Here is a 12,656-nt window from a genome sequence, read left to right as displayed (position 1 = left end):
CCACTGCAGATATACTGCGACAGGCAGCCGCTCCTGGCCAAAGCGACGGGGAAAGTCAGCGTGGAAGCCGATGCGTGTGTCAGGCAGCTCCAATTGCTGCCTGACACCTGCGATCGTTCCCATGCTGAGAGAGAACGGTCAGCTGTTGTAAACACAGCTGATCGTTGTTCTTCCTGCAACGATCACATCCCATGTGATCCTTTCTATATAGGTTCACATGTCTCTATGGTCATTTCAGAAGCCCCACCCCTGAAAGATAGAATCACTCCCCTAGGCTCACATTTAACCCCTTGATCACCCATAATGTTAACTCCTTCCCTGCTAGTGTCCTTATTACAGTAACGGTGCATATTTGTAGCACTGATTACTGTAGTAATGTCACTGGTTCCCCCAAAAATGTGAAAAATATCAGTCAGGGCTCCAATCTGTCCACTGCAAAAAATCGCAGATTGCCGCCATTACTAGTAAAAAAAAAAAAAAAAATAATAAAAATGACAGAAATCTTTCACATAGTTCGTAGAGGCGATAACCTTTGCGCAAACCAATCAAAATACGCTGATTGCGATTTTTTTTTTTTTTTTTTTTTTTTTTTTTTTAACCAAAAATATATAGCAGAAAACAAATTAAAATGTTAAATTTTTGATTTTACTTTTTTTTTTTTTTTTTTTTTTTTTTTTTAGAATGTCATATAGTAGAATGTGAAATTTTTATTTTTTTTCCCCAAAATTTATAGCGCAAAAAATAAAATCGCACAGGTGATCAAACACCCCCAAAAGAAAGCTCTATTTGTGGGAAAAAAAGGACATCCATTTTATTTGGATACAGCGTCACACAATTTAATTGTCGGTTAAAATAACACTGTGCCAAATCGCAAAATATGGCCTGGTCATTAAGGGGGCAAATCCTTCCGGTCTTGAAGTGGTTATTTTTCTATTTTACCTTGTGTTAAAAAAAACATGTGTTTAGTAACATAGGTTGAAAAGAAGGCACCAATCTATTGGGTTAAACCAAGAAAACCTCCATAAACAGATCCCTGTATTCACACCTTATCCAGAGAATGGCATAAAAATCTCCTATTTTTATGTTTGTTTACAGATTTAGTGTGTGTGGAGATATCTCTATTACACACTTTCCGGAAGGTATGAAATCAATGAGTAAATATAAAGTTACTTTGACGACTCAAGACAAAGAGAGAACATCAGTTCTTACTACAGAGTCAGACACTCAAGGACGGTTCTGCTTCCAGGCAAGAAGAGGATCTTATAACATACAGGTAATAGGAATATGCAGATGTATATCATTTATTGACCAAATAAATATTCAGAACATAGTTGTATTTTGTTACTGATTGCTGAAAATTAACTTGATAAACACAATGTTGTAATCATGCATCCTGTATCCAAGCCCAGCATGCTTATGCGGATCATTAGGGAGGTTTAATTAAGTGGATCATTATATTTAGGTTAATCTGGAAATCCTAACCTTTCCATCATTATGTTGTTGTGTTCTTACATTAATCTTCATTGGTGGCAGAATTGTTTTGACAGTGCCCTTGTAGGATAAGAGGGAATTTGTGCCTCTTACTAAATACCTTGAAATGTCTACTTTCCAAAAAGGGGTAATTTTGGGGGGTAGTTGTACTTTCCCGGCTTGTTAGTGTCTGAAGAAATTAGATAGGCCATCAGTACATCAGGTGTGATCAATTTTCAATGATTGGCACCATAGCTTGTAGACTCTAACCTTCACAATGACCAAATAATTTATACTTATTTGGGGTATTTTTACCAAAGATATGTAGCAGAATAACTTTTTTGGCAAAATTTATCAAGGAAAAAAAGGCTAAATTTTAAATCTGAAACAAAGAAAAATGCATTTTTTTTTTTTTTTACAAAATTTTCATTTATAGTGCAAAAATAAAAAACCCAGTGATGATTAAATACAACCAAAAGAAAGCTTTATTTGTGTGGGGAAAAAAAAACAAAAATTTCATATGGGTACAGTATTGCATGACTGAGTAATTGTCATTCAAAATATGACAGCACTAAAAGTTGAAAATTGGTTTGGTTAGGAAGGGGGTATAAGTGTCCAGTGGGTAAGTGGTTAAAGTGGAATTAAACCTTCCTATCCTTTACAGCCAAGGAAACTGCTGTGTTTTGATTTTCAGCTGCCACTGGGCTGCACGTGATCAGTTTTGACACCGGCCATTTGATGGTTTAACAGAGGTTGGGGACACAAGCAAATGTGACAGTTGGCAATCCCTGCATTGCAGCAATGTAAGGGTCCTTTCACATGGCGCACCGCCCCACGAGGTCCGTTTTCTGCTCAGCGGGAAATTGATCCGCCGAGCAGGTGGATGACAGCTCAATCTCCGCTCTGTGTGCGGAGACGGAGCTATCAGATCCCTGCTATCCTCTATGGGAGATCGGATGAGAGCGGACCTCCTGTCCGTTCTCATCCGATCCCATCCGATCCTCCAGACGGATGGAAAATAGGGTTTCCATCCGTCCAGGTTTCACAGACAGGATCAGAATCGGATAGCAGTGGGTGTCTGCAGGGATGTCACCGCTGACATCTGCTGCCCCATAGGGATGCATGGAGCATCTGATCAGGTCCGCCTGAAAAACTGACAGGCTGATCGGATTGCCCGTGTGAAAGGGGCCTTACTGTTTCTATAAACTGTTAAATTGATCTGGTGTCGCTCCTCCTCCTCTTGACAATACCCCACAGATTCTCAATGGGGTTTAGGTCAGGCGAGTTTGCTGGCCAATCAAGCACAGTGATACCATGATCATTAAACCAGAGTTGCCAAGTCCTGCTGGAAAATGAAATCAGCATCTTCATAAAGCTGGTCAGCAGAGGGAAGCATTAAGTGCTCTAGAATTTCCTGTTAGAGGACTGCCCTGACTTTGGACTTAATAAAACGCAGTGGACCAACACCAGCAGATGACATGGCTATCTGAATCATCACTGACAGTGGAAAATGTTGCATTTCATTTGGAAATCAAGGTCCCAGAGTCTGGAGGAAGAGTGGAGAGGCACATCCAAAATGCATGAGGTCCAGTGTGAAGTTTCCAGTCAGTTTGGCTGTCCTGCCCAGTTCTTCCAGCTCTACACCCCCCCTCCCCTGCAGTGTCCAGTCGTAATGATGGCAGACTAAGTTTTAAAGTAACGCATTTAAAATGTGCTGTGAGTTGTACAAATATGTAAATAATGCAGCGCCAGGGGTGCAATTAAAAGTGAATAAATCAATCAAAACAATAACAAATAAGTGATTGTAAGGCCTCATGCACACTGGACGTTTTTGGAGCTGCTGTTAGCAGCGTCAGACTTTTTTTTTTGCAGCTGCAGAACGCCCATCCATGTTATTCTATGGCCTCATGCACACATAGAGCTTTTAGGAGCTCCAAGTGGCATAGGCGTTTTACAGATCCAAAACCCAGGAACTGTGTGTTCTGGAGCTGCAGTGTCACAACGTCGGTGACATAAGGGGGCAGGGCCTCCCGATGTCACCGGGAGGCCACGCCCCTAATGGCTATATAATAAGCTGCTGAGACTGGAGACCGGCATAATCACCGGGGACAGCGTCGGAGGAGGAGCGGAGAAGACCGGAGCGAAGATCTTTAATAAACTTTTCAAAACGTCTCCTGTCATTATTTACATAAACTGCCTTTTATGGGGTGAATGGGTAGGGGTACAATGTACCCCATACCCATTCACATAGGGAGGGGATCCGGGATCTGGGGGGCCACCCTTGTTAAAGGGGGCTTCCAGATTCGATGAGCCCCCTGCCCGCAGACCCCCACAACCACCGGCCAGGGTTGTGGGGATGAGGCCCTTGTCTTTATCAACATGGGGGCAAGGTGCTTTGAGGTGGGGGGTGCAGAGCCCCCCTGCCCCAAAGCACCCATACCCCCCATGTTGAGGGCGTGTGGCCTGGTATGGTCCAGGGGGGGGGTGGGGCCGCTCGCTAGTCCCCTTTCCTAGCCTGCCGGGCTGCATGCTCGGATAAGGGTCTGGTATGGATTTTGGGGGGGACCAAATGGCGTGGGGCTACCCTCAAATTCCATACCAGACCCAAAGGGCCTGGTTTGGAACCTGGCGAGGAACCCCATGCCGTTTTTTTCCCCATTTTGGCGTGGAGTTCCCCCTCAAGATTCTCACAGCGCAAGTCACACCGCAAGTCGGATCATCTTGATCCGGTGCGACTTCCATTCAAATCAATGGGCTCACATAGGGAACCATTGATTTTGAATGGAGGCAGAAAAAATGCTGCTAAAAGCTACGTGGCCAAACGTGCAATAACGCAAATGGAAAAAGCTACTAAAAGCACGTTTTTACGGCTGCTTTTTCCTGGCGTCAAGAAACAGCTTTGGAGCTCGTTTTTATGACGCCCTGTGTGCATGGAGCCTAAAACAGTAATAAATCTTACAACCAACAACTTGAATTGGTCTATTGCAAACATGTGGAGACGTGAACAAAAGATATTCTAATTATATTGCACATAAATCATGTGAAAAAAAGTCAATAATTGAATAAATAAATAATCTTGACAATTTAATATAGGATCCTTCCGTGCTGTGCAATAAATATAAAGTGCCTATTCTCCATCCACACGCAAGTGCTCCGTGTGGGTCAATTAGTACTCACTAGCAGCTCACCTTACTATCTGACTCGTATATTCCAATTTGTCAGACACGCTGTTACACCCAATGGTGTCAAGATGTATTAGGATAACCTTCTCCTCCTTCCTCCTTTATAACTCAGGGTGGTACAGGCATAAATTCCATTTTATAACTCAGGGTGGTACAGGCATAAATTCCATTTTATATGTGAAAACAAGAGAGCTATCCTCTAGTAGTCTCTGAATAAATTTTTATTTAGCCAGGGCACAACAGTTAAAACACTCACAATTTGAGACACTTCAGCAGTTCTGGCTCACACAGGCTAGTCTGTGGGTATACTAGAAGAATCAACCTGAATGCGGCGTCTGTGCGCAAGCTCCGCCCCGTATGCTCAAACTACTTCGTCAGCAGGGGTGGCGCCAACACAACGTCCCATTCATTAAATGATCACTATCTCAGAAGTGCCCGGCCCTTTAATTGCCATTCACTTCCTACAGGAAGTGTTGTATCCTACGAGGATACATCGCCTCCCAGGGCTTGCAACACCGGAAGCATTGATCGCACTTACAGAGGAGTCTCAGCCAGGGGACGCCTTGCACATTTCCTTTCACTCACCGGATATTAAAATGGCATAAAACTATTATTAAAAATAGCTAAAAATACTAGAGAAAATATTTAAAATCAAATCGCCTATTAAAAATCTAAAGCCTGCTCACGTCCACCGCTCTCCTGGTCAATTCATATACAATATAAACATTAAAGACTATTTAAATACCGTACTAAATAAAATCTAACATACCCATAATAAAAACAAATATTCTGGCAATACATAAATCAATACATATATATTTTTTGTGACCGACAATAAATGAATTAATAACCCCATTGCTAAGTATACAAATATAATTATATAAAACCTATTTATCGCTAATAAAACAATTTGAATCAAACTTAATATTTAACCCCCTATGCGATAAAACTTAAGCCTCAAAAATCCAATAGGATTCCCTCCTACTCAATTGCCTGATACAATTTCCCGCTCTCTAATGTTTAACTATTCTTTCTATACCCCAGAAACGTAGTGAGCTGGGGTCTTTATTGTGAACCATTTTAAAATGTTTAGATACATTATGTGTAATTGTACCCTTTTTGTTACTTTTCACATGATCACCTACCCTAATGCTCCTACGTCGTTAGGTGTGGTGTTTTTGCTATGCTTAAAAAAAAAAAAAAGCCTTGCTTCACTTGTCTTCCATGTAACAACACTCCTTTTGATCCACTGTTGTCTGCTTTGGGCTTTCTGCTAGTATTTTAAAATTCTATTAAATTTTAATTTAATTAGTTGCTCTTTCACTGTGGAGTTAAGACTTCCAAAAGATCTACTTCAGAATTGGTCCCCCTCTAGGAAGCCATGCCGGTGCCTTTCACATCTTCCCACAATGGGATCTTTTGTTGGTGCTTCAGGGTTTTCTAAAATCGTCTTTTAAAACCTGTTCTGGAGAAGAGGATAGGGAGAGAGAATCTGTAATGCTGCCCTAGTGTGACGACATTGCTTCTTCATAGAGAAGGTATGGTAAGTATGTGTTGTCAACCTACTGAAAAACGGGGAAAAAAGCTGGGATAAACAAATTGTACAGATAAGCTGACATACAGTATATTACTGTATTGATCGGCGTATAACACGCACTTTTCCCCATTTTTTTTTTTTTTTCCAACGGGGTGGGGATTGGGCCACACATTGGAGGGGTGTCAGGCCGGCCGCCCCGCCTCTCCTGGCCCTGGGACAGCCCTGCCAGCGTACTCTGCAGTTAAGAAAAAATCACTCCAGCCCCTTTTTATAGATCCTTCCTACATTATATCACTCTCATAAAACGGTGCCTTTAATACTGTTAGCTTTGTTCTTTCTGGCTGCTCTCCTCCCACTCCTCCCTCTCTGAGTGTAGCTTCAGATTGGTGGAGGAGAGTGATCACATGACTGGCCATTAAACATCAGAGGAAAGCAGTCACATGACCAGCCATGAAAGAACAATGCTAATAAGGTATGCAGAGGCATCGGTTTACAATGACAGTGACACAATGTAGGAAGCGCCTATGAAAAGGGGCTTGCAGTGATTTTTTTTTTTCTTTAGAGTAAGCTGGCAGGGCTGTCCCAGGAGATTGGGGGTCTCCTGGGAGTGCAGGGGGACTGTGCAATGTATAGGGGGCTTTATAATAAAAGGGGGTATGTACTCTGCATGGGGGGGCTGTGTAATGTATAGGGGGGGGCTGTTTAATGAAAGGGGCTGTGTACTGTTTTTAAATATTTAAACATTTTCTCCTGAAACTTCCCTCTTAAAATGAAGGTGCGTGTTATACGCCGATAAATACGATGCATATCAGGACAATAATGTGATACTTTTTTTTTTTTCTTTTCTTTACTATTTTTGTCTGCCAGATTTAGCACATTGGCAGGAAAGTACTTCCTAATAGTTCCCAAAGGTGATTTCCAACTTTTTCTATTTTGCTGCTGTCTTGGAAGATAACTGTAAAAAAGAATTGCCTGGGCTATCATTTAATCTTCCAGGATAGCTGTCTTATTTGCAATGTTGGTTTGATTTAGAGTACTAGTTTATTACTATGGAAGAGCCCTTTTAACTTGTAAGCTTTGTTTTATGTGGGGGTGCCACACTCTCATGTACAGTCTTGGAAGATTTCAAGAAATGTTACCGGCAGACTAACTGTAAATTTCTAATTCCAGGTTTCAGTTCCAGAAGTAGAATTAAAAGCTGGACTTGCATTAAAGCCAGCAGTGTACCCAGTGACTGTAACGGATAAACAGATTCTGGATGTCTCCTTCTCACAATTTATGGCTTCAGTCTCGGGCAAAGTGTCTTGTCTAGGTATGTTGTGTTATGCTAAGGTGTGTTTTCTGCATATCAACAAGTAGTTAAAAAAAAACAAAAAAAAAAAACACATCCTTGGTTGGATTGCATCAAGCAGCCCATAGATGATTCATTTTTTTTTTTTCTCTTTCAATCCACTTTTTGGAAAAAGACTCCATTCCAAAATTTAAAGTGGAGGGGGAAATCCTACTGCTGTGCCTCTGTATTCTGACTGGGAGGAGTCTTCAGGGCTCTCAGAATGCACTGTTTGAGTGGCATTAAATCTGACAGTGCGGTTTTACAAAAGTAGATTGGTAAATTAGCTTCTGTACAACCACCCTGCCCATGCATGGATCGAAATTCGGTCGGTCCCTGCTAGTGTGAGATTTTCACATGCTTTACCTGCAGTTTTTGCTTTGGTTTCTGAAAATGAATTAAAGATGCAGGACTTTTGGTGCGCTTTTCCGAAAAGGTGGTAAAAACAAGCGCCCTAATAGAAAATTTATGGGGCTGTAGCCAAAACCATGGGCAAAGTGTGTGACAGTCACTGATACACCTGCGCTGTGGCCAGACTGCAGCGTACCAGTGTGAGACCAGCCTTTAAAGTGGAACTTTGCAGCTTAATAAAAAAAAAAAAAAATGTATTTAGCAAGAAACATACATTCCACATGAATAAATATGCTACTAAAATTGGTGTGTGCTGTAAATTGTTTGCAGCATTAGTCCTGTTTCTCCTTGCTGGAGGCTACCATTTTTCTGAAGCCCAGAGCCTCTGAGCTGCAGTAAATCTTTAGGCTATCAGCAGATTGACCTCTAGTGGTTCTGATTTTTGGCACATTGCCAAAATGGAAAGCAACTGAGAACGTGCAGAGCAAGATGAGACAGTGTATTACTGGATTTTAAACAGTATGGGCACTTTTTTTAAAGTGATTGTAAAGTTGTTTTTTTTTTTTTTCTCCTGATCTGTGTAGTGTTTTTTCACAGGGCAGCCTGGATCCTTCTCTTCTCGGTTCTTTGGCTGGAGCACCTGGCCCCCCACTCCTGTTGAATGCCCCCACAGCAAACCACTTGCTATGGGGGCACCTGAGGCCCGAGCCACAGCTCAGTGTATCCATTCAGACGTGGAGCCGCAGTTCGGCCCCGCACCCTCGCTCTCCTCATTGGCTGAGTTTTACAGAAATGGGAGCCAATGGCACCGTAGCTGTGTGTCAGCCAATCAGGAGGGAGAGTCTCGGATGGCCAAGGCATTCGTGGACATCGCTGGATCGAGAGGGGGATCGGGTAAGTATTAGGGGGGCTCCTGCGCACAGAAGGCTTTTTATCTTAATGCATTAAACCTCCTGCCTTTACAACCACTTTAAGGTTTTGCATAGCTATACCTGCAAAAGGGGCCAGCCCAAAGTAATCGAGCAGGACTTAATTATCTGAATAAAATTTTACTTTAGTAGCTTCTGTAAAACTACCCATGCTTTCTTTGATTTCAATAGCCTTGTTAGTCATCTAGGCATAATTGGATTGCAATGGCAGCATGCACAAATATGTTAATGGTGGAGCTAAAATATTTGATTTGGTTTGGAGAAATAAAAGGAAAACCTTGCCTTGTCAAAATGATGCCTTTTCATTGCTAACCTGTTTTGCTGAAAATACTAGTTTACTGGCTGATTTGCTAATCTTTTAGTTTAGGTACTTTTAGGTTGTTACCCTGGAACCAGCATACTCCAACTTCTAATCTTCATACTTTCTCTGGTTCAGTGTCTTTAAAGTTTATGTATAGACATAAGCTTTTTACTCACATTTTTGGAAATCACTTCTAGATAGCTTGTCACTGGAACCTTTTAACATACTTATCAGTAATCTCTTGTCTTATTTTCCCTTCGTAATATTCAGATATTACCAACAGATCTCAAAAAACAAATTTAGATTATATTGATGATTTCACATTTCTGTTTTTAATATGCACAGATGCCTGTGGTGATGTAACTGTAACATTGCAGTCTATGAGCCGACAGAGAGAGAAGCGCACCCTGCAGATTTCTGGCAAGACAGAAGGTGCTACTTTCAATTTTGAGGATATCCTGCCTGGAAAATACAAAGGTAAGACAAGTAATAGCAGATAAAAATGGCAGATACTTGACTAACCCTCAAGGTAGCCTTTACTAGCCTTGTGTGTATAAATGGCAGTCCAAACCACTATAACCTCAGCTAACATTTGACAAGCTTCAAGCAATTAGCATGAAGCTATTAAAACACTTTTTTTAGGGATGTGTATCTTATTACCTGCAGGTGAATGCTTCTGCTAAAAATCCTCTTTTCTCTTCCCCTCCACAGCTTTCAGATACGGCACTGAGAGGCTATCTTGCAGTGCTGTGAGTTAACTGCAGCCGTTGCAACAGAGAAAAAGTTGTGGCACTTTTTTACCCCTTCTGTCCTTTCTGCCATTCACAGAACGCCTATTACTACACTCCCACAATGCATTGGGGTTGTTTTACTTAAATTTGAGAGTGCAAAATCTAGTGCAGCATTGCAAAGAAACTAGTTGGCTTCCAGGTTATTTTTTTGTCAAAGCATCATTGAACAAACTGAAGTTAGAAGCTGATTGGCTACCATGTATAGCTCCACCAGATTCTGCAAACTCCAGTTTTAGTAAATCAATCCCATTGTGTACCATGAATAGGCAAAGAAGATCTGGTCTTTCAGTTGCTTTGCTGCCCAATTGTAGAACACACTGCATTGTGGGAGTGTACATTTTTAAAATAAGTACCATCACTTCTTTTAAAGTGTAACTAAAGGCTAAACTTTTTTCTCTTGCGTCCTCTGACAGTCGTCGCCGCTCTTAATTCATTACGATTGGGTAATGGCTGTGCACTCTAGGAATAAGCCAGGCAGTTATTAAACAGTTAATAACAGGTATTTTTAACCAGACACACCTCTAGGGGGCTGTCCCACAGACATTATCCCTCAGCTACTTCCTGTATCTAATCAGTTTTCTGCTGCCTAGCTCAGGAGTAGGCTGGGTTTCCCTGGCTGAGACTTAGGTCTCAGCTTTTTTCTTCTTTTTATGTTTTCTCTCTACAAAAGTGTTTTTCTTTGAAAAAGATAGCTTTTTATTTTCTCCTTCGCTTAGTTAGTCAGACTTTAGAAGACTACAGCATTTGCAGAGCTGGGCCTCGCACTGGTTGTTATAGAACCTTATGGACTCCCAGCCTGCAATCGAGCATTAGCAGTTTATTTGTACGCCCAGGCCTTGCAAACGATAGTGTCCCTGGCGTCAGGGATGAGCCTGCGAAGTTGCTATCTTCGCTGGGATGTCTGTGTTGCTAGCGTCCCCTTCGGCTGACGGCAACCCCACTCAGGGTGGGAGGTTTCCTGTTGCAGAGCGGTGCCCACGTTCGCTGGACTGGTGAGTACCATGACTGATGTTTGTTGGGGTGTGTATGTGGGCCCTCTGTTTGGGGATGACAGTTCAGGTAAGGGTTCTGTGATATCCCTCTCATGGCTGTAGGTGCGGCCCCTGTGTGTCACTTCCCTGTCCCTGCGGGGACGCTGTCGCGGTTTGACCGTGGTGTGGGGGGGTGAGGGGGTCTCCTACATCCCAGGGGTGCTTGTGGTACTCTGTGGGGGCCAGTGCATAGTGTTTTGGGGGCCGCAATTGGCGCTAATCCTCGCGGCCGCCATTTTGGGTGTGGGCAGGCTGTTTGGCCTCATAGTGTGGGCAGCAGCCATTTTCTCTCATTCTTTTGGCGCCGATCGGGCGCCATCTTTAGTGTGGGCATGATGTCCTTTGTGGGCAGCGGCCATTTTCCCAGGGCTTTTCTCCCATAGACTTCTATTGGCAACCATTTTCTTGTGGCTCAGGGCTGGCTTTGCCTCTAGGGGCGTGAGGTCACTTCCTCTTTCTTCCCTTCAGATCCTCAGCAGCACGGGCAGATATAACACACTGTGGGGGGCATTTTACTGGTTTCTCTGGCCTGGATTCCTGCTAGCACTAATTTTTTGTAGCAAGGGACAAGGTCTCCATTTGCGGTGCAGGTTTGCGGTGGGGGCCGCGGGAATCGCCGATTTAAGGGCCAGCGTCACTTAAATTGTGTATTGCTATTATGGAGTCCCAGGATAGCAAATTCCCCACAGACCTGGTGGGTGGTTCAGGTACTCCTGAATCCGCTTCCATAGTCTCTCTATCTGCTGCACTTGCGACTTTGGCGTCAAAAGTGGATTTGCTGATATCTGACCGGGTTTCTAAAAACGACCTATGCCCTCTCGGTCTTATGATTCAGAGCCAGATTTGGTTGCCACGGACAACGTCCCCCCAGAGGGGTCCCTGTCCTCTCAGTCGGATGTGGAGGAGGATTCGTCCTCTGGGTCAGCGCGGGACCGCGCTGCGGTGGACGCGTTTCTCAGCTCTGTTAAGGAAACGTTAAATTTGGATGATGAGCCTCCCCTGTCGGGTGAGCGTGTTTCCTTCGAGACCCGCAAAGCCCAAAAATCGGGTCCGGTTTTTCCTTGTCCCGAGGAGTTTCACTAAACAGTGAATGACCAATGGTGCCGTATCATACATATGTTTGTGGTGCCCAAGAGATTTCAGTACCGGTATCCTTTTGCGGATCCGGTGGCTCCTCGCTGGACTGTGGCTCCTAAGGTGGACCACACTGTTTCCAGGTTAAATAAAGTCACTTTAATGCCCGTGGGGGATTCCCCAGTGTTTAAGGCCCCGGCGGATGGGTGGGTGGAGACCAGTCCCCCTTAGTCGCACGGCTGTCGGTGGTCGCGGTTGCAATCCGCCGCCTTTGTTCAATAGCTGGTCGGCCGACCAGTCTTCCAAATAAAAAAAAAAAAAAAAAAAAAGAGTGTCTGACATCCCTTATGCGGGGAGTCTTCTTTTTGGGGACTCTCTGGATGAACTAATCACAGGGCTCGCTGGGGGTAAGAGCACTCTTTTGCCCCAGGTGGCTAGGGGAAAATCGCTCCGCGCCAAGCGGGGTCCCTCTTTTAAACCAAACCAGGGGTCCTTTCGTTAGCCCGAGACCAGTTCTCTTCGTTCGGCGTCACAATCCACCTCTTCATGAAGGGACACCCTACCAGGGGTGAGGGGACGTCTGAGTGGTTCCAAAAACCTTGGTTGTACTAGATTCAGGATAGGTGGGTTCACAAGCTTATTTGCTCTGGATGCAAGATC

At 43.5% G+C, this 12,656-nt stretch overlaps 1 protein-coding gene across 1 annotated transcript in view; it reads left to right on the top strand.

Annotated features, from left to right (window-relative positions):
* LOC309558183 (BOS complex subunit NOMO3-like) overlaps positions 1–12,656 on the top strand; it is a 236,509-nt gene that overhangs the window by 75,200 nt on the left and 148,653 nt on the right. The window contains exons 12-14 of the mRNA XM_082261194.1: positions 1,096–1,273; positions 7,360–7,501; positions 9,446–9,577. Coding sequence (XP_082117320.1) covers positions 1,096–1,273; positions 7,360–7,501; positions 9,446–9,577 — 452 coding nt within the window. The remainder of the gene's footprint in view (positions 1–1,095; positions 1,274–7,359; positions 7,502–9,445; positions 9,578–12,656) is intronic.

This window comes from Pelophylax lessonae (assembly GCF_965119305.1).
Source record: "Pelophylax lessonae genome assembly, chromosome: 6".
In the NCBI taxonomy this organism is placed as follows: Eukaryota; Metazoa; Chordata; class Amphibia; order Anura; family Ranidae; genus Pelophylax; species Pelophylax lessonae.
Note: the sequence above shows the minus strand (reverse complement) of the source record. Positions and strands in the feature narration are given on the sequence as shown.